The 22,641-nt window shown below is 39.6% G+C and overlaps 1 protein-coding gene and 1 long non-coding RNA gene across 3 annotated transcripts; one reads left to right on the top strand and one right to left on the bottom strand.

Annotated features, from left to right (window-relative positions):
• Positions 1–8,283: 8,283 nt before the first annotated feature.
• On the bottom strand, positions 8,284–10,282 carry LOC129409498 (uncharacterized). Of its 2 annotated transcripts, XR_008632439.1 has the most exons (4): positions 10,144–10,282; positions 9,297–9,446; positions 8,736–8,910; positions 8,284–8,698 (listed from the first exon to the last, which is right to left on the bottom strand). It is a non-coding gene; the product is annotated as an uncharacterized LOC129409498 (long non-coding RNA). The 2 variants fall into 2 exon arrangements; XR_008632438.1 differs by having other exon boundaries at positions 8,284–8,910.
• A 49-nt stretch (positions 10,283–10,331) lies between these two features.
• On the top strand, positions 10,332–12,512 carry LOC110158825 (general transcription factor II-I repeat domain-containing protein 2B-like). Its single transcript, XM_055155787.1, has 2 exons — positions 10,332–10,764; positions 10,852–12,512. Exons 1-2 carry the CDS (start codon positions 10,332–10,334, stop codon positions 11,364–11,366), a joined length of 948 nt encoding a protein of 315 aa, XP_055011762.1. The 3' UTR covers positions 11,367–12,512.
• Positions 12,513–22,641: the final 10,129 nt, after the last annotated feature.

The raw sequence follows: 22,641 nt of genomic DNA, 5'->3' as shown, positions 1-22,641 counted from the left end.
TGCTGTAGCTCCCGCACATAAACAGGCTGTTTTCTATTGGTCTATTGTAAAGTGACTACATTGGCCGTATATTTGCTACTGGACCTGCATTGATATGTAAATGAGCTGTGAATAAATGTGTGAATGATCCACATTTATGCATATAATTAATTACCGCAGTGCGCACGTTTTTACGGCTAAAGGCTAATAGCGATAGGTTTACTAGCTAGGAGTTATGGGTCGGTCGTGATCGAAGCGGCTCTTAGTGCCGACTCTTTGAAGCGAACGACAGGAGCCTGCTTCTTATTGGGAGCCGTGTTTTCTCTTTTTCTCACTTTTTCTCTTTATGCCGCATGTAGACCCATAGTTTGACAGCAGCAGCAGCTGAAAACGAAACTTTCAGAAATCTGCGTGTGCATAGGATAAAAAAAAGTGCATATTTGGCTGCAGTTCAGCATAAAATGAATAAACCAGGACTAATCTTGGGCTTGAGTGAAGGAGAGAGATAGAAACCGAGTCCCGACACTCAATCCTGGTTCAGTTCTGGTTTAGTCCTGCTTGCAACAAAACCATCTCAAGAGTCACTTGGGAGCCGAAAGAGCCAGTTGCTTTAGTGAGCCGAGCCGGTTCTCAAAAAAAAAAACTAAAAAAAAACAAACTGGAATACCCATCACTAGCAGTGACTAACAGTAGCTAGAATGTGATGCAAAAATGCCATTAGGCCAATCTACTGTATGTAAATATGATGTAAAGAGTCAAAATAACAATAAATGTTGCCTAAATAAACCCAATTTAGAATCCACTAGAGCCAAACCTAAGTTTTTTAATCAATTCAAGATTTACAGTGAATTTTTACATCACTAAATATATCGGCGATTATATCGGTTATCCGCAGCGCAAACTCCCATTATATCGGTTTCATATCGGTCACAACAAAATCCATATCAGTCGGGCTCTAGCATGCATACAGTAAAAATGTTAATTATGTTTATAATAATTATTCTGTGCTTCTTAGGCCACGGAATATGTGGCAACAAGAAAAGAACTTTTGACAAGATTATGCTCCTAACTCGGCTCCAGGAGGAGAAAGTGATCCTAGTGAGTGAAATAAAAAGGCACTATGAATTTCTAAAAAATGCTGCTGTGACCTTAGAAGAGCTTTCTCAGACATCTGCTGAAGGTGGGTACAAGACCTTATTCAAATTATGTCAAACAATGAAGAGTAAATCTAATATGACTAATTTCAGATTTGGAAGACTGTCCTGAAAGCACCCATGCAGGACTAATAAGTGCTGTAAAAAAACGTCTTCACCAAATTAAATCAACTGAAAAAGCTGCAAGAAAAATCTACAGCGATGTTTTGGGGGGGCAAAGCATGCTCTTGGAAGAGGAGGAAGAACAAGAGGAAGATGAGGAAGGTACAGTGTAGATGGTATGAATTACTATTTGTACATAGGAGTAGGACAGAATGTTGACTAGTAGAGGTTAGAATATTGATTTGAAATTAAAGTAAAATAAACTTTTCCAGTATGGATACAGAATTATGTTGGAAGATTTGTTTGTTGTATATGCATATAATAATTTCAATCTGCTCTTTTTGCATCAGAGGGTGAGGATTCTACCAGACATGGATGCCAAGTTGGGAGCCACAAGCATCTGTATTGATGAAGGCCCTGTGAATTTTTATTTGTTAGTCAAAATGTTCGATTATGTAAGACATAATTGTTACTTTGCAGCTGAAATTTTATGTGGGATCACCTGTTGTAGTTCTATCTAAACCAACTATTTCTGGTCAGATTGTGTTCAAATAATGCTCAGATTAAAGTCTAACAAGCCTTAGCTCAGGGGTGTCAAACTCAGACTTACAGGGGGACAAACAGTATTTACTGAAGAATTTCAACATCTGCATGTTTTCTCTTTTTTTCGAGATATGTAATGTTAAACCTTTTCTTATTAAAGTAAATGGTTAATAGTTTTGCTTAAACTCGGAATCCAGAACAAGCATAATAAAAAATAATAACATTTTAAATCATGTCTCGATAGCCTCTGTAGCCAGCTGTCCAGCTCTAATGCATATTTCATATGACCTTGTGGGCCAAATATAATTATATTGCAGGCCAAATTTGGCAACCAGGCCTGAGTTTGACATGTCTGCCTTAGATGGAGTACTTACATTAGCCAATAATTTTTTCACTTAGTCACTCAGAGCTTTTTTTGTTGAAAATCTAAGATGTAAACAGGAGTATGAATCATACTGATCACTGGCTCTATAATTTGATATTGTGACATCTATTGTGAATTCATTTCAAACTGTTAAAAGAATTGGAATTTAATACAGGTTTTCAGTTCATCCATGTCTCATTGTTTTTTGGTGTGTTAACTGAGTATTCTAGTAATTTAGCAGACCTATTTAAAAGTTTTAATTTGTGAATGCTTTTTGCTAGGCGTTGTTATAGCAATGTGAACGGTGTGGAGTAAACTATCAATAAAACAGATTTGTTTCGACGTTTCAGAAATCATCAATCAAACTCATGAATTACAGCTTGTGTAATGAGAGTGTCTACAGATATCGAAACAGAATTCCACATTTCTCGCTAGAAAAACAATAACATTTTTAATTTAGTTTCTAAATCGATTGTCAAAAGGTTTTTTAGCTAAGAAAATTGAGAAAGGTCAGCCATTTTTTAGTGACGTTGCAAGAAAAAAGTCTCGTGATTCCCATAGAAATGAATGGCACAGAAAACTGTGACTGTCACAGTTTAAGAGGCCAATATGTGAAATACATAAATTTTTTTAGGTAGACCAATGTTTCTATTATATACAGTTTTCCGTAATATTGGGTCACCACAACCACAGCCTCATTAATTATAACATGTGTAATGACAATGCCTACAGATGGTGAAGCATAATACCACATATCTCGCTAAAAAAACTATAAAATGTTTTATTTACTTTCCAAATCACCTGTACAATAGCTGTTAGCTAACGGTGCAAAGTAAACTGTATCAATAACACAGATTTTTTTCAGCATTTCAGAAATCATCGATCAAACTCATTAATTATAATAGGTATAATGACAATATCTACAGACATAGAAACATAATCCAACATTTGTTGCCAGAAAATGATAAAATGTTTTATTTAGTTTCTAAATCAGCTATAATATAGCTTTTTAGCTAGGCGTTGTTATAGCAACGTGAACGGTGCGGAGTAAACTGTATCAAAAAAACAGATTTCTTTCGGCGTTTCAGAAATCATCGATCAAACTCATGAATTACAGCTTGTGTAATGACAGTGTCTACAGATATCGAAACAGCATACCACATTTCTCGCTAGAACAAAGATAACATTTTTTATTCAGTTTCTAAATTGGTTGTTAAAAGGTTTTTTAGCTAAAAAAAAAATGAGAAAGGTCGGACATTTTTTCTGACGTTGCAAGAAAATTGAAAGTCACGTGATTCCTATAGAAATGAATGGCACAGAAAACTGTGACAATGTCACAATTTACGAGGCCAAATTGTGAAATACATACATTTTTCAGGTGGCCCAATGTAGGACTCAACCAGGACTAAGGGCTAGAACGGGACAGGCTAGGACTCGACCAGGACCAGACCAGGACTAGAACAGGAGAAGACCAGGACTAAAACGGGACTAGAACAGGGCTGAGACTAGGCTTCAACCAAGCCTAGACCAGGACTAAATCAGGACTAAGATTAGGAGTAAGATCAGGGCTAAACCAAGACTAGACCAAAACTAAAATCAGGGCTAAGATCGGGACTAGACCAGGATTAGCCCAGGACGAGACCAGAACTAGAACAGGACTAGAACAGGATAGAAACTAGGACTAGACTAAGCCTAGATCAGGACTACAATGGACTAAAATCAGGACTAAGATCAGGACTAGCCCAGGACTGAAACAAGGATCCCCTCGAAAGTTTAACCTGATCTACAACACTTGATGGAATGATGCAAGCTCAGACTAGGACTAAGACTGGGACTAAAATTTGGACTATAAAAAAAAAAATATTAGACATACATAAAATTTTAATTCAATAAAATAAATTTTTTGTTATTTTTATGTTCCTTTTTTTGCATTACTGCCTGAATAAACAATTAATTTATTACATGATAAGATGAGGTGTCCTTAATTAGTCCTTCAAAAGACTCTTTATTTGACCCATCCTTCAGTGTCTATGGGTTAAACATGCATTTGACCCATTCATCAGTGTCTCTTGAACCATAAACAAAAACTGACAAATAAGTTTGTAAATAAGTGTGACAAGTATGTAACATTTCATAAACACATTTTTTTTTTTATTAATTAATTTATTTATTTACTATAAACAGGCCTAAAAGGAAGTCCTACTGTTTAAATATGGAATAGCTCAGGCATTATTAAATTATTATGAAATAGATTTTTGTGTGTTGCCATCTCTGATCCTCCTCTTGCCCACACAGTGGGCTAGTTAACCCGACACCAGTCTGCCAGTCTACTGTCAGTCCAGCTCTTTACAAAAACCTCAGGAAGTACATGGTTCTCCTGCACACTACAGACTTTACACCACGGTACAGCTACCCTAATCTAAAGTCTAGTTTTTGCGTCTGGTGGAACAAGGAGGAGGGTGGGATTTAGTGGAAGGTACAAGGCATCCGGGGATGCCTGAACTTCGACGGCAAAATGCACTGGAGCTTGTCATTGGTTATGCATCTGAGCCATGTACTGCTCACTGCGGGTGCCTCTGGTACTTTTGCAGATTCAAGGCAAATGGGAGGAAGCTTCACAATTTCTTGCTTAGCTTTTTCCTTACCTAAAATAATGACATTTGTACGAGCGGACATGAAGGTTTTTGGAGGCACAGGCAGGTTGGGCAGGTGAGTGGAGTTTTTGACAATGTTTTTACGATCTAATTCTCTAACTTGACATGCTATGTTTTATTCTATTTTCCAAACCGCTTTTTCAGACAATTTACCCTGTGGCCTGCTTGACGTTTCTGCATGTTTGCTCTTGGAACAACCTCCTTCGTCCATCTCTCTGTGTATAGAAATAGTCTGTTGTCTTGAGTGTTGTGTCTGTGTTTCTGGGCAAGAAGAGGGAACACAAGGCGATTGTCAGCTATTGCTTGCTGGATCTCCTGCGTCCCCGTCTGAGAGCTTCATTCTCTTCAGCCTGCAGCTTCCTGCACTTAGCCAACAAAGTTCTATGTTGGACACTGTTCTGCTGCGCCTTCTTACGCTCCACTTCAAGGACGGCTTTGTGGCGGAGAATTTCTTTGTTATAGTCAATAACAGCCTGCTTTTGGTGCTGTATCTTCTTTTCTCTCTCCAGCTGGTACCTGGTGACTGCTTCGTGTTGTGGGAGTCTTCCCCCCATTGTACTCGCACACATGCAATCTTTCGGCCCTCTCTTGCTCTTGCTGTTTTTTGACCTGGAGCAGGACGCTGTTATCTTGGTCCACTTTGGTGGCCAAAACATCACTTGGGAACTCCTTGAATCTACCCTGGGTCCTCAGAATCTTCATTCGGGTGTCTTCAACGATCTTCCGTTTCTCTGAAGGAGGTGTGGGTTGAAAAGTGAGTGCAGCATGCATGCCTTCCCCTCTATCAACCTCAGGGAATTTTCTCCGACCCCTGTCTAATAAATCCAAGGGTTCCCTCGGGGCTAAAACACCAAATCTGTATTCGCAGTCCTGCTTTTGGTGCTGTATCTTCTTTTCTCTCTCCAGCTGGTACCTGGTGACTGCTTCGTGTTGTGGGAGTCTTCCCCCATTGTAGTCGCACACATGCAATCTTTCGGCCCTCTCTTGCTGTTTTTTGACCTGGAGCAGGACGCTGTTATCTTGGTCCACTTTGGTGGCCAAAACATCACTTGGGAACTCCCTGAATCTATCCTGGGCCCTCAGAATCTTCACTCGGGTGTCTTCAACGATCTTCCGTTTCTCTGAAGGAGGTGTGGGTTGAAAAATGAGTGCAGCATGCACGCCTTCCCCTCTATCAACCTCAGGGAATTTTCTCCGACCCCTGTCTAATAAATCCAAGGGGTCCCTCGGGGCTAAAACACCAAATCTGTATTCGCAGTCCTGCTTTTGGTGCTGTATCTTCTTTTCTCTCTCCAGCTGGTACCTGGTGACTGCTTCCTGTTGTGGAAGTCTTCCCCCCATGTAGTCGCACACATGCAATCTTTCGGCCCTCTCTTGCTCTTGCTGTTTTTTGACCTGGAGCAGGACGCTGTTATCTTGGTCCACTTTGGTGGCCAAAACATCACTTGGGAACTCCCTGAATCTACCCTGGGCCCTCAGAATCTTCACTCGGGTGTCTTCAACGATCTTCCGTTTCTCTGAAGGAGGTGTGGGTTGAAAAGTGAGTGCAGCATGCATGCCTTCCCCTCTATCAACCTCAGGGAATTTTCTCCGACCCCTGTCTAATAAATCCAAGGGTTCCCTCGGGGCTAAAACACCAAATCTGTATTCGCAGTCCTGCTTTTGGTGCTGTATCTTCTTTTCTCTCTCCAGCTGGTACCTGGTGACTGCTTCCTGTTGTGGAAGTCTTCCCCCCATGTAGTCGCACACATGCAATCTTTCGGCCCTCTCTTGCTCTTGCTGTTTTTTGACCTGGAGCAGGACGCTGTTATCTTGGTCCACTTTGGTGGCCAAAACATCACTTGGGAACTCCCTGAATCTACCCTGGGCCCTCAGAATCTTCACTCGGGTGTCTTCAACGATCTTCCGTTTCTCTGAAGGAGGTGTGGGTTGAAAAATGAGTGCAGCATGCACGCCTTCCCCTCTATCAACCTCAGGGAATTTTCTCCGACCCCTGTCTAATAAATCCAAGGGGTCCCTCGGGGCTAAAACACCAAATCTGTATTTGTAGTATTTACGAGACATTTTCCTATGAAAATATCTGCAAATCCAAATATTCAAGTGACTAAGTACAGACTCTCAGCCACACAATCTTCTGACTCTCAATCTTCTGACTTTTTGAAGTCTTTGTGATGTCACACTCCAAAGCCATGGAGCCTTCTGATGCCAAAGCAATGGAAGCTTTAAAGTAGGTGTTACCATGGAAACAAAGAATGAATTATTTAGAATTATTATACCATGACGACGAGCTATTTGTCATGGATTCTTGTGAGTCTTACGTCATGTGGCACCTGATTTTCCCAGCGGTCTCTCACCCAAGCACCAACCAGCCCCTTCCCTGCTGAGCTTCTGAGATCTGACAACAACGGGCTTTGACAAGTCCGTATTTTGCTATTATGCATTTTAGATTTATATGAAAGCAAATAAGAGAAAAAAAAATCATTTTTATCTGATTATTATACACTGTTTTAAACAACATATGAGATTATCTGTTTATATTAAATAGTTTAGGCATTATTAAACAATGATTAAATAGTAGTCACAGTTGCATTGATTAAGTAAAAAGTAAAAAAGTAATGTTTTTACAAATTAAGCAGTGGATCTTTGCAAAGCTTTGGGGGCAGGAGTGCTACTTGGATATGCAAAAAATGTCCCATCCTTCAATGTCTGTCTATGGCAGTGATGCCATGGTTACGGCCCGGGGGGCCGGACCCGGCCCGACTGTACGTTGCATCCGGCCCGTGGATGATAAGGGGACAACTTTAATAATCTATTTATTTTATCTAATGTTTTTTTAATTTTATTTTTTTTTTATTCAAATTTTGGTGAAATCTGTCAGTTGCTGCTGCCCTCCTAATGTTTCATTTTTTAAAATCGAATTTTCGGTGGAATCTGTCAGTTGGTCAGTCGCTGCGGCCCGCCTCAGCAGTGCTGACCATGGCTGTGTCCCAATTCGAGGGCTGCAGCCTCCGAAGGCTGTGAAGGCTGTGTCCTTCGTCGGCCGCGAAGGCTGCAGCCCTTGAACTGGCCTCCGCGGACCGCCAGGCCGTTGCGGAAATGGGACAGGTCTAGACCTCGGAGCCGCTCCCCTGTCGCCTAGCAACCGAGGGACGCTGCTAGCGCTAATGCTAATGCTAACACGCTCCGCGCAGATTCCACACACGGATCAGTAAAAAGACGCACAGGTCATCAAACTGTCGGATTTTGTGACCAAATTATTTTAATAATTCGCATCCAAATCTTATGGCCAAAACCGAAAATGTATGTTTAACTTTTGCAAAACAAAACGGCTATATTTAAGGGATACATTTTAAATAGACTAAATTATCTTAAAATAAAAAAAACTGTGATGAGATATGCATTACTAAATATTATCATTATTAAGGATTTTTATATTGACCAGGGATTACATTTATACAGTCAGTTTGTAAAGAAAGAAAGACATCTCTCCTGAGAAAAGATGATTTATTAAACAATCCAAGGAACTTCTGGAAATACTTTATCATAATATGAAGTCAAATATTAAACCCATTACACACACTCTGCATTAACAAGTTAGTACAAACAGCTGTATGTCAGTAAATCTCATTGTGTTCCCTTTTTGCTGAAGCAAGTGACAATCAAAAATGAACAAATTATCTTTGCCAGATATGGTCATGTGGAATACCACAGCTTATCTGCAGTACAATAGTACATTCTTATAGTACATGTAATTAGTTACTATCAAAAGAGACACCAAATAAATGGCACATTTCGCCATAAATCAAATGTCAGTACAGGCTGAAAAACATTCAGAAACACTTATGAGCAGATGTTTTCATTTCTGTCTCACACACTTGTTCAGATCATATGAGACTCTGGACCTGCTCCTCAGAGACTCTGGACATGGACAGTGGAGACATGGACAGTGGAGACATGGACAGTGGAGACATGGACATTGGAGACATGGACAGTGGAGACATGGACAGTGGACTTGGACCACTCAGTGTGATGTGTCTCTCGTCTTCTGGAGGAGGAAGAGCAGAATGGTTGTTGCGTCTGATTGATTCAAAGTTCTGTCCTGTAGAGTGAAAACCTGTAATGACACACACATTAAGAACACAAAACTATTAGAGGAAAGTAAGTTTCAAAGAGCATGCAGCCCCAAAGAACACCTGGACTCCCTCCGCACTATTTACATTTATTATTATTTATTTATACGCAAGGGAGTGAGAAAAACAATTTCGATTCTTTATATGTTTTTTGTATGAAGAATTGACAATAAACTATTTTAACGTTGAACTTAAACTTTGATGTACATTCAGATTCAAAGGCAGTTTATATCTGAAACAGCTAAATGAATAGAGGAATCCCACACATTTGAGAAATGCATATTTTCACAATTTAAATCATAATTTCAACATGAGCATGATTCATTTGCAGCTCTTATTAGTACAATTTTCAATGTAACATGCCCCATACCTAATCGTTGGCAGGAGTCTGGGTCAGCACCTCCAGCTCAGTGTTGGCTTTACTTTGTCATCTGCATTTGACCCATTTTATGAATCACAAGCATCTTGTCAGCCAACAGTTCTGTGGCCCCTGCAGTGTGCCGTGTCCTCATACAGGAGGCTGCAGATGAGAAAAGAAAATTCATGTAAAACAGATTTCTCATTGTTATAACATTAGATGTGACAGACCTAACAGACACAGTCAGGTCGTATCTACACCAGGTCGTATCTACACCAGTGTCTGCACAAATCTGTTAAACGAGCCTCATGTCCATCATAAATCTGACCTGTCCAGGCAGGATATTATATACTCTTCACTTTACAAACATGCACGGATTGTTAAAAGCAGATAATGTATTCCCTGAATGAAATGCACACGTTGGAGGCATATATTATGTGATTTACAAGTAAATATGAGCTTTGATAGAGTCAGACTGAGTCTTTTTTCAGCTGAATGTATGAAATAATGTGTGTTTTCATCTTAACTCCGAGCTACACTGACCAACTGTTTACATGTTTACACTGTCCGTGAAAACGTGGAGTTTTCTCCTCGTAGCTTCTTTAAATCACTCTGTGAGCTTCTTTTCCCCTAACAGTAAAAACATGATGAGTGTTTGATGGAAATGTGTCCAAATATGAAAGTTTGAGCGGACTTTTCATCGCATTAGCTGCACATTACTAGGCAAACTTTAGCTCAAAACTCCGCGGTTCACGCAGTTAAAAACAAACTTATTTGACAGTTTTGTGGGACTTATGGTCGTATTTTACGTTTACAGTTGTGTTAGTAATGATTTCCTAAAGTTAAAAGTGTTACTCACATGTTTTTCTCCGCTCTCGGGACCGGCTTTTTGCTCCGTGTTTTCGAACATCTGACTGCCGCCGCGCGGTGCATGCTGGGATACTGAAGGCTGCGAAGGATACTCGGATGTGTCCTCCGTTCGCGGCCCCATTTCCATGGAAACGAGGCCGGTTTTAGGGCTGCATTTGAAGGCTGCATGACATAAAAATGAAATGGGACAGGCCTTCTTTCACCGGAAGTGACGTATGCGGCCTTAAAACCAGCCTTCGGAGGCTGCAGCCCTCGAATTGGGACACAGCCCATGACACAGGAAGTCAATGGTGCCGGGGCATGTGCCGGGGTAAACTAGTCCCTATCAAGATGTCAAAAAAGAGGAAAGTCGACACTGAAGGTCGCATCTTTCAGGACAGGTGGAAAGAAAAGTATTTCTTTTGGGAAGTAGGGGGCAAACCCGTGTGTCTTATTTGTTCTCAACAAGTTGCTGTAGCAAAGGAGTACAATATCAAACGCCACTACGAGACCCACGCCGAGAAGTACTCCGAGTACACGGGGCAACTTCGGACTAAAAAGCTAAATGAACTAGCATCATCGCTACAGAAACAACAAGCCGTGTTCTCCAAATGTCGAGATACACACGAAGGTTCGTTTTATTTATTGTTTACAGCACCGTTCCTGAAAGTGGAGGGTTTCAATTTTGTTATAACTATACATTTTATTTTATTTCAAGGGGCAGTGAAGGCAAGCTACATCATCGCTTGGGAAATTGCTAAGGCATCCAAGCCTTTCTCAGAGGGTGCATTCGTCAAAACCTGCATGCTAAAGGCAGCCGAGCTAGTGTGTCCTGACAAGCGACAAGCTTTAGCCAACATAAGCTTGTCCAGGCCGACAATGACGGAGAGAATTGAAGAACTTTCTGGTGATTTAAAGAGTCAACTAAAAGACAAGGCTAAGTCCTTCATCGCATTCTCTGTTGCTCTCGACGAGAGCACTGACGTGACTGATGTAGCCCAGTTAGCGATATTTATTCGCGGTGTGGACGCTTCCCTGAATGTCACTGAGGAGTTTGTGTCAGTTGTGCCAATGACAGACACCACCACAGCTAACGACGTATTTGTTAGCCTTGTCGGGGCCCTGGACAAACTGGAGGTGAACTGGAGTAGTGCTGTCAGTGTGGCTACCGACGGCGCACCTTCTATGATCGGAGAAAGGCAGGAGTGGTTGCGAAGTTCAGAGAAAAGGTAACTGCGGCTAATCCAGAGCAAGTATTTTGGAACTTTCACTGTATACTGCACCAAGAGGCGTTGTGCTGCAAGAGTCTGAAAATGGACCATGTCATGCGTGTTGTTATTGACACTGTGAATTTTATTCGAGCCAGAAGACTTAACCATAGGCAATTTGACGTGTTTTTATTGGAACACGACATTCATCATGGCCTTCCCTATCACACCGATGTGCGTTGGTTGAGCCGAGGCGCAGTGCTGAAACAGTTCTACAAATTACGCACAGAGATAGCCGAGTTCATGCAGGGTAAAGGGAAGCCTGTGGTGGAATTGGACGACCCAGAATGGACCAGGGATCTTGCCTTTTTAGTGGACATTACCGAACATCTAAATGTGTTGAATGTTACTATGCAGGGCCGCAACAAACTCGTCACAGAGTATTATGATAGTGTTCGTGCTTTTCAAAGTAAACTGGCGTTGTGGGAGAAGCAGCTCCGCCAGCGCAACGCCGCTCACTTCCCTTGTCTTAAATCTCAACCTGTCAATCATCGGAGTATGGACAAGTATGCAATCTTGCTTTCTGGACTCGGGCATGAGTTTGACACTCGATTCACGGTTTTTACTGAACTGGAAAAGGACTTTGCGCTGTTTCGCTCTCCATTCACAATTGACGCTTCCGAGGTCCCAGAGGCGATCCAAATGGAACTGATAGAACTGCAGTGTTCGGCGCTGTTGAAGGAAAACTACGCATCTGTTGCGATCGAATCATTCTATCAATCCTTGCCACCAGAGTACCCAATGCTCACGGCCTTTGCAGGTAAAATACTTTGTATGTTTGGGACAACATATTTATGTGAGCAGGCGTTTTCCGTGATGAATATTAATAAATCGAAAGTGCGAAATCGCTTGACGCACGGACATCTGAATGATGTTATGAAAATAACCACTGCGCAGAAACTGTGCCCCGATGTGGATAAACTGGTGAAAGTTAAAAGGTGTTTGGCCTCGACAAGTAAAATGTAGTTGAAGTAGGCTGGTCTCCTTTTTGATTATAATCCTGCGTGATATGGGTGGGAGGGATTACAGAGGTTGGGGCTAACTGACGGTCTGTGTAGGCTTGTGTCATAGTTGACCGGTGATACTGGCAAAGTTAAAGTGCCTCATCTGTTGAGCCAATTTAATGTTTTAAGATAGCTCATATTTGTCAATCACATGGCTTGTTTTTTTACTTATTTCTCTTCATTGTTTCTGTGCCTTCTTTTAATTGGCCTGTTTATGCATTGACATGTTTTCATGTGCAAGCCTTCAATAAATATGATCAAAGTAATTAAAAGTTTACACTTGTGTTATTTATAGGAAATGTGTTTTGTTAGCATCTACAGTTGTAGTCTGTTATGTTGCATTTCTGATTTATAAATGTCTTGCATGGATAGGAAAATGTTACGTTTTTAGAGGGTAACTGTCTCCTGCTTTAGGCTATGTAATTGTAGGCCTCATTGTGAAGTTATTGTGGTGCCAATGCAATTTCAAATAGTCTATCCATGTGTTGCATCAGTGTTTAGCCAAAAGTGTAATTCGGCCCCCTGAGGGCTCACTTGAAAAAAATCTGGCCCCCTGTCCAATTTCACCCTGGCATCCCTGGTCTATGGGTTAAGCCTGCATTTGATCCATCATTCAGTGTCTCTTAAATCTACATTTGATCCATCCTTAAGTGTCTTGGGTTACACCTGCATTTGACCTGACCTTCATTGCGTTGGCGTTGAACTCCCATTTGACCCATCCTTCAAAGTTTCAGGGTTAAATCTGCATTTAACCCAGTGTGTCTGTGTTAAACCTACATTTGACCCATCCTTCAGTGTCTCTGGTTGAAACCTGTCAGATGCAGTAAGACCCATCCCCAGATCTTGACCTATAACAGCCTTAGTCACGGTAAAGAGCTGAATTTTTTATTTAAAAGCAAGTCGTGCAGGAGAATAATGATGAATATAAACAAAGATGACTCAAACAATGCATGAGTCACACAGTCAATACATGGGGCAAATGAAAAAAAAGTTCAGTCCATTTTGCATTACAGATCTAGTTTGTGATTCACCTTTTTCATTTTCCATCTCCAGCTTCGGTCTAATGTTCTTTAAAGGTCCTGTATTACGCAAAATGGACTCTTGTGAGCTTTGAGTCGTGTTACAATGTTGTTATCTCCTCAAAAACAGACCTGGAGTTGTGTTTTGTTTCATTCACACATGTTTGAGTAACCCTTTAGTATTAGCCTGTCTACATCTCCAAAGCTCAAAATGGTCTGAGCGTTTTCACAATCTAAATACGGCATACACCTTTTTGCCATTACATTAAAATCATTTGCAACAAAAAGCTATACTGCTCAAGAGCCTAGACTTCAGAATATGCCCTTCATAACTAGATAGGCTACACTATATTAGACTTTATGTGGTCAGATTCCATTGCAGGGCCTGAGCCTCAGATGCACACTGACATTTAAATTGTATTTTTATATCTTCCATTTGAGAGTCCTGTGCGATAATGTCTGTTTAAAATGTAAAGATATTCAGCTGTCAGACGAGTCCAGAGCCAAACTGGTTTATAGTGAGGATGAGGAGGAAGGAGAGATGAAGAGGGCACAGGAGGAGGCCAGTGGACCAGATGAGACTTCAGACCTGAGTAATATCTCTGATGAACCATATCAATGTTTCAGTTATTTAAGCGAGTATTTATTTCTCCAACTATCAAATAATTGCAATTTTACTTCTATGGAGTATTTACTGCTAAAACAAAACATCTTTAAATCACCATGTTACCTTTTATTGTTTTGAAAATGCAATATTTGCTGAAAACAACATATTAATAATTTTTATGTTTCATTTTTGATGCTTTGAGTCTCCCCATGTTAAGTCGCTCCCCCTTCGGAGCGCTATGTTTAACAGACAACACACAAATCCTGCATATTTAGGCTTTTCTCAAACAGAAAACGCTTGGTTATGATGTCATGTGGTGATACAGGAAGTGCTTCACTGTGTTTTTAAACTCCACACACCTTCACTAAAATCATTTGGATGATTTCAGCTCTGGAACTGCCGATCTCTACTGAACAAATGTAAAAGATAGCTGTTAACTTTAAACTTTAAGTGGAGCAGAACATTTTCAGCTTTGGGGATGTAGACAGACTGATAATTAGGGGTGTGCAAAAATATTGAAAAATCAATATATCGTATAATTTAATGTAACGATACAGTATCGATATTGGGGACTGCCGTATCGATATATATAGTTTTTTTTTTTGTATATTTTACTAACTTATTCTGTTACAGTGCCACAGTTTTGTTGCTTGTTCAGAGGAAGGAAACTTGTTTATGCGACACATTTGATATTTTCACTGTTCTGGAGATTAAAATATTAGTGTTTCATATTCACTTTGCACTTTTGATTTAACAAAGACTTTTAATATCACATTTAGCCTTTAAAATTTTTATTGAACCTTATCAAATTGATTTGAAGACCAAAAGTGCACTGTATTGAGCTATGTATCGTATCGTGGCCTACTGTATGTATTGAGATATGTATCGTATCGGCAACTTCTTAATGATACCCAGCGCTAGTAATAATAAAGGTTTACTCAAACATGCGTGAATGAAACAAAACACATCTCCAGCTTTAAACTCAAGAGTCAATTTTGTATAATACAGGACATTTTAACTCTCCATCAGCAGGTTCTTCTATGAGGACCTGAGGCTCTGAACTGTAAGGTTTGATCAGATCTACTTTATACATGAGAGCCTGACCATGAAGAGACTAAAACAAGAATTTCAAAGTGGATGTGATACAGAACAGGGAGCCAGTGCAGCTCTTTTAGAGCAGGTGTGAGTTTTGAACATGCTGCAGGCAGGATTGCGTTCTCTTGTTGAGGCAGGTGAAGAAGAGACTGTGGCAGTTGTGTAACTGTGAGGAAACCAAAGCATGGCATATCATCTTCAGTTTGTCTTTTGAGAGTGTGGAGTTTAAAGATGGGGCAGAAAAAGTACTGGAAAACATTGTATCTATGTAAAGACAGATTAAACACAAGGCCTATTTGTGTATGCTCCATAGTATAATATTTTGTATATGTTAAATCACAATAGGGTCATTCCACACCAAATCTCTGAATGCCCCCTCCCGACCATCTTGGATTTGACTGAAAAAATTCTAGGAGGTTCACACACTTTCCAATAGGAAAAGTACCAAATTTTAGCTCCCAACTCCTTAGTTTTGTCATTAAAAAATATTTTGTCAACTCACCCTGACCTGTTTGAACAGAGTTTTCCAAGGAGCCACGTTCAGACTGCTGTATCTAAAAAACTATTTAAGGTCAGTCCTTCAAAATTTCAAGGGTTAAAATTTGACAAATGTACTTTTACACATGTACTTTTGATTTATCACAGTAAATTGCTGTTGCTGAATGTTTTTAGTAAACATTATAGAAGGTTGATTAATCTCTAATATGTACTAACTCAGGATGGTAGTGAGGGTTTATGTTCCATCATTATCCATTACATTTAACATGCATAACATGTTTTACAGACGTTTCTTTGCAATGTGATAGAACCTTTACGGGAGACAAGCTTGGAGCAGCATAAAATGAAACCCTGTCACTGTTTCCCACTCGGATGGCATGAGCTGTGGTGTGTTTGTAATGCAGGTATTTGGGGATAAAACTGGAATAACCAACGCACACTGTTACCTTAACATCTCAGCAAAACCTAATAATGGCTTATACTTTTGTCCAGATGGCAAAGGAGACGGTGAAATCCTTTTCAGCAATCCCTTCTGGAATCACACTGAAGTGCTCATTAGGCCTGTAACGATAATCAATAAATCAATTAATTGTACAATAAGTTTTAACGAGCTCGATAACTTTTCCGGCCACGATAAATTTTATTTGCATGCTTGTTTGTTTTCTTCGCTCTCTCTCGCTCTCAAAGAGGGTGAGTGTTAGAAGACTATCGCTCTCTGACTCCTTTCATTTAACAAGCGTAATGACGCTTGAACCAAGGTGTGCTGTGTTTATCAACAAAGCAGATCCGCGTGTAGCCTGAAAGCAGAAAGCGCCGCTGTCTGTGTGGCTAAACATGAAGCAGCAACACAAGCTAGCGCCACTGTCAGAACCAAAACAGTTCAGCGCCGAGTGCCAAAACAAGTCATCAAGTCATGATGCCGAATCAACACTGGTAAGCGGGACACATCTCAACAGCCACGTGCACGTCTCAAATGGCACAAGCCCTGACAACCAATAAAACCACATCCGAGCGACACAACTATCCCTGCCCCTGGGAAAGCCCCAAATTCACTGAAATCCCACAAGACACCGTCACAGAGAAACAGCATCCTGTGTCGCGGATTAATACGAGCATTTAAATGACCAAAATGATGAGGCTCACAACAGCAGCCATTGAGAAAGAGGCCACTATATCAGTCAATGACTAAAATCACTTTTAAGGGCAATTTTGTTACAGAGACTTAATAATCCAGTTTATTTATTGCTTTGGTTGTATTTGGTTCAGCAATAGTTTAGTTAAGTGCATTTTTGTTAACAAGTCCTTCCTGTGAGCCAGACTACATTAGGCTAGTCCAATGTCTGTTTTTGGTTGTCTTACAGTTCCTGTGTTAAATGTTATTTAGAAAGTAAAGTTTATTGTTCCTTGAAAGGGTATATTTGCATTTATTCCGTGGTCATTATATTAGTTGAAAGTGGTCTCAAAATGTCAATATTATCGTTTATTGCAATAAATTCTTGGTCAATTAATCGTCCAGCAAAATCTGTTATGGTTACAGGCCTACCTGTGAGTACTCTGGGCATTACAGTATATTTTAGATCACTGTCAAAGTTTACTATGTTAAATCTAGTAAATGATCAGCTAACTATTAACACTACAACATTAGCATTAAATGTTCTTAGTTTATAAGAAATAACAGGATATAGTTTCTCTTTAGTATGTCCTAGTCAAAGTTTGGGGAAATTAGACACTTTTTGATGATCTTTTAGTTTTGGGGCAATATTTTCACAGATTGGTGGCGGGAGGAGGTGTGGCGCATGGGAGGAGGTACGGTGTGTGCCTGACTCCGCCTCGCCTAATCCCCTTTGTACGCATAGAAAGGGCCCTATATCTTAAACAGCTGAAGGAAGCTCTTTCTCCTTTTCTCCCAAAGCCAGTATTTAAAGGTCCTATATTATGCAAAATGGACTCTTGTGAGCTTTAAACTCTGTTATAATGTTGTTACCTCCTAAAAAACCTCAAAATGCTCTGTTCCAACTTGTGATGTCATCAAGCCGTAGTTTTCAAGATAACAGCTCCTTTTAACCTTTTGTTCAGTATGGACTGAAAGTGGCTCTGAAAGTGGCTCCTTGGAAAACTGCTCAAAACAGGTCAGGGGGGAGTTGGCATCTTTTAATGACAAAACTATAAGGAGTTGGGAGCTAAACTTTGGGACTTTTCTTGTTGGAAAGTGTGTGAATCTCATAGAATTTTTTCAATCAAATCTGAGATGATCGGGTGGGGCCATTCAGAGATTTGGCGTGGAATGACCCAATATTCATCTTATAAGAAAAAGAAACATCGCCCTAAATGTCATCACAACATGCAGCTGTCTGTGCCTCCTGTAGATACCTGCAGATCTCACCAGATTTTTTTTTCATTTGCATCAAAATAACTACACGATGCTGCTGAATCCGTATCACTAATTAATAAAATCAAACTGGAAAAGAAGTAAGTGCATCACAGTGGGCGTGTACCGGTGGAGGTGGGTAGATAGTGCAATACAGGAGAACAAAGATGACTCAGACATGCATGAATCACTCCACTTCCAAAGGTCAAGTAGAAGTTAAACTATTAAAACATGATTAAAGGCTCTTAAAAGTAAATTCTGCAACATAGGTCTGCTTTAAACATTTTTATGCAGTGACTATAGTAAGTGGTTGGTGCGTGCATACCTGTTCATGCCCTGTGTGTTTGGGCTACAGTTTAAGCAGAGATCAGAGTGAGATATGAATCAGAGGAGAGTTAAAGTTTAACACAGAGGAATGACAGGAATGAGGAAGTGAGAGTCACCTGCACAACTATGTGATCCTACAAGGGGATGAACTTACCTTGAAAATGTTCTACAGTATGGCATTAAAGGTCTTATATTACTAAATGGATTCTGGTGCCATGATTCTTTAAGCTGTGTTATAATGTTGTTTCCTCATCAAAAACATACCTGGAGTTGTGTTTTGTTTCATTTACACGCTGTGAATAACCTTGTGATGTAATGTAGTGATACTTTTCAAATTAACCACTACCTTTTACCTAATATTCAACAGAGATTGGCAATTCCAGTTCTGAAATTATCCAAATGATTTCAGTTAAGGTGTATGGAGTTTAAAAACACAGTGGAGTAGCGGAGTGTTGAAAAAAGCTATAATAAATAAAAATTTACTGAAAACATCAAACATTGCTTTTCACCTGTGGTTCAACAGAATTATTAGAAAAAACTAAATAATGAAACTGATCTGGACAAAAATGATGGTACCCTTAACTTAATATTTTGTTACACAACCTTTTGATGCAAACTCTGCAAACAAATCACTGTCAGTGAGACTTCTGCACTGGTCAACTGGTGTTTTGACCCATTTCTCGGGAGCAAAATGCTCTAGTTGCCTTAGGTTTGAAGGATGACTTCTCCAGACAGCATCTTTCAGCTCCTGTCACAGATGTTCAATAGAACTGAGATCTGGGCTCACAGAAGAACACTCCAGAACAGTCCAATGTTCTGTTCTTAGCCATTCTTGTGTGTTTTTAGCTGTGTTTTGGGTTATTGTCCTATTGGAAGTCCCATGACCTATGACTGAGACCAAGCTTTCTAACACTAGGCAACACATTTCTTTCCAAAATACCTTGATAGTTTTGAGATTTTGTTGTACCTTGCACAGATTCAAGACACCCTGTGTCAGATGCAGCAAACAGCCCCAGAAAAAAAACCAAGCCTCCTCCGTGCTTCACAGTAGGGACAGTGTTCTTTTCTTGGTGTGTTTTATTTTGGTGTCTGTGAACATAGAGCTGATGTGTCTTGCCAAAGAGCTCAAGTTTTGTCTCATCGGTTCAGAGAACATTCTCCCATAAGCTTTGTGGCTTGTCAATATGCACTGTGACAAATTCCAGTCTCACTTTATTATGATTTACTTTCAGCAGTGGTGTCCTCACATGAAGTCCACTTTGGCTCAAACAGTGACGGATGGTGCGATCTGACACTGATGTACTTTGCCCTTCGAGTTCATATTTAATTTGTTTGGAGGTTGTTCTAGACTCTTTGTTTACCATTTATATGATCCATCTCTTCTATTTGTCATCAATGTTCCTCTTGCAGCTGCGTCCGGGGAGGCTGGCTTCAGTCCTGTGGACCGTAAACTTCTGAATAACATGTGTAACTGCAATCACAGGAACATCAGACTTTTTGGAGATGGTCTTATGGCCTTTATCTTTAACCTGCTTGGCTATAATTTTCTTTCTAGTCTCCTAACACAGTTCTCTTCTTCACTTTCTCTGGTCCATGTTCAGTGTTGTCTCCATCATGTCTCCAAACAGCACAATGACACATGTCCCCTTTAAACAGGCAGACTGACTGAGCACAAGTTTGAAGACACCTGTGAAGCAGATTAGAGGACACACCTAAGTTTAACATGTCCCTATTGTCAAAGTATTTACAATCTTTTCTAGAGGTACCATCATTTTTGTCCAGGCCAGTTTCATTAGTTTGTTTTTTTTAATAATTCAGTTGAACAACCATTCAAAAACAGTGTCTGATTTTCAGGATTTAAAAAAAAAATGTATTATTGCTTTTCTCAGTTTCAAGTTATTTCAGTGACCATTTTTGATTTTTCTTTCATTATAAGAGGGGTACCAACAATTTTGTCCATGACTGTATGCAGGATTTGTGTGTTTTAAAATGTGTAGACAAACTAATAATAAAGAGTTACTCAAACATGTGTGATTAAAACAAAACACAACTCCAGGTATGTTTGTGATGAGGAAACAAAATTACAACAGAGATAAAAAAAAAAAAAAAGCTTAATTTGGACCCTTTAAACTTATCTTGGTTTAACAAAGACTTTTAATATCACAGCCATGATTTAGCCGTTATTTTTTTATTGAATCATCTCGAATCGATTTGCAATGTTTCGTATCGCATCGAAAGTGCACTGTATCAAGTTATGTATTGTATCGTGGCCCGTGTATCGAGGTATGTATCGTATCGACAACATCACTTTTTGGTTGGAGGTCCATCACAGGTTTGCAGAGGTGGGGACTTGCAAGTCGTGACTTGGACTCGAGTCAGACTTGAATCTCTATTTTTAGGACTTGAGACTTGACTTCATAAAATGAACTAAGACTTGGGACTCGACTTGGATTTGAGGCCTGTGACTTGAGAAGACATGATGCTTCTAAAAAAAATATATATTTTTTGAAAATACTTTTCTCTTTACAGTTGTTAAATACGGTGATTAATTTTAAAGAAACAAACTGGAACATGTCTATCCCACTTCTCTGTTTGTGACTTTGGATGTAACTGAAGTACTGTGATGTGGTATCCTCAAATGTACTACAGTAATATACAGTACAATACAGTAAAAGAGAGGGAACTACATTGAAAATGAACCTTCCATTTCAGTGCAGACTACACCACAAAATAACTGTTATTAAGCACTTTTAAATCTGAATTCTTTCTGCTCTGACCGTAATGATTCACATTAAGATCTTGTCAAAACATTTAAAAAGGAGCAATATTTCTACAACTCTTAAATAAATACTCATATATAAATATACCATGACATTTTAAGTACAATTAGTTTAAAATTCAAATAAATAGCTAAAATCTAAACTATATTTGGTTTAAAGACTCGAAATGACTTGAAGCTCAAAGCAAACGACTTGTACTTGACTTGGACATATGGGCCAGTGACTCGACACTCAACTTGGACTTACCTGTATATGACTTGGGACTTGAATCGAACTTGAGGTCAAAGACTGTAAACTTACTTGAGGCTTCCAAAACTACCAATTGGTCCCACCTCTACCTGCTTGTTTCTGTGAATATCTAATTTCTCTACCTGGAATATTCCACATTATGATACTAAACAGCTTGTTCTTACATTTATTCAATTGCAGGTGGTTTATAGTTAAAAAATACCTAGAAAAACAGAATTCTGACTGTGAGTGGGGTCGCCTCTCCACAGATCTGACCTGTAACTTGGCCTGGTTTGGTCTCAGTGAAGATAGAAAGGTGTGAAACCATACTGCGAAACATTACAGACAACACAGTAACATGTTCATGGAGAAAATCATTTGATGGACCCTCCACTGGAAAAGTTACAGAATGCACCTTTAAAGCTCACAAGAGTCCTTTAACGTAATATAGGACCTTTAAGTGACATTATTGTTCCTGATATGAGCCTGTAGCATAAACATCGTGCGGAAATATTAGTGTTTGTTTAATGAGAGGAATGTGAAACAGGAGAGCACCAAAGAGATTAGAGCAGTTTCAGTTGCACATATCACATGTCAACACAACTCTGTATGTGGACAAATACTTTTAAAACAACAGCCACAAGTACTTCATCTCAAGTACTTTTTCTGGGTAGCTGTTCACCTCTGCTCATGTTTCATTTCATATACCACTTTACTACTACACATACAAGAGAAACTATTACCACTAATATAGCAACAACCACTAAATAATACTACAATATGCCCACTACTACTACTACCACTACTACCTCCTCCTCCTACTACTACTAGGCCCATTATTATTATTACTATTCTACTGCCACTAAAGGCCCACTATTACTTCTGTTACTAAAACTAAAGGCTCATTACTACTACTACATCTACTACTACTACTAAAGGCCCACTACTACTACTGCTACTACAACTAAAAGCCCACTAGTACTACCACTGCTACTACTCCTCGTACTAAAGGCCCATTATTACTATTATTACAACAACAACAAGAACTACTACTACTGCTACTACTACTACTACTGCTACTGCTACTACTGCTACTACTACTACTACTACTACTAAATGTCCACTACTACTACAACTGTTACAACTACTGCTAGTAGTACTAAAGGCTCATTATTACTAATAGAACTACTACAACCTACAATTACTACTACTACTACTAAATTACCGCTACTACTACTAGTACTACGAAAGGCCCATACCCACAATTACTTCTACAACTACTATGATACCCAAAAGTCAAGTAACCATAGATAA

Source organism: Boleophthalmus pectinirostris, unplaced genomic scaffold, assembly GCF_026225935.1.
Source record: "Boleophthalmus pectinirostris isolate CB_2022bp ecotype Guang Dong unplaced genomic scaffold, ASM2622593v1 HiC_scaffold_2, whole genome shotgun sequence".
Taxonomy (NCBI): Eukaryota; Metazoa; Chordata; class Actinopteri; order Gobiiformes; family Gobiidae; genus Boleophthalmus; species Boleophthalmus pectinirostris.
Note: the sequence above shows the minus strand (reverse complement) of the source record. Positions and strands in the feature narration are given on the sequence as shown.

Bases quoted from the DNA above. Each gene is read 5' to 3' on its own strand.
- LOC110158825 (XM_055155787.1), top strand. From the start codon at position 10,332: ATGAAATGGGACAGGCCTTCTTTCACCGGAAGTGACGTATGCGGCCTT. The intron at 10,765-10,851 runs GTTCGTTTTATT...TTTTATTTCAAG, and splicing joins ATGTCGAGATACACACGAAG to GGGCAGTGAAGGCAAGCTAC.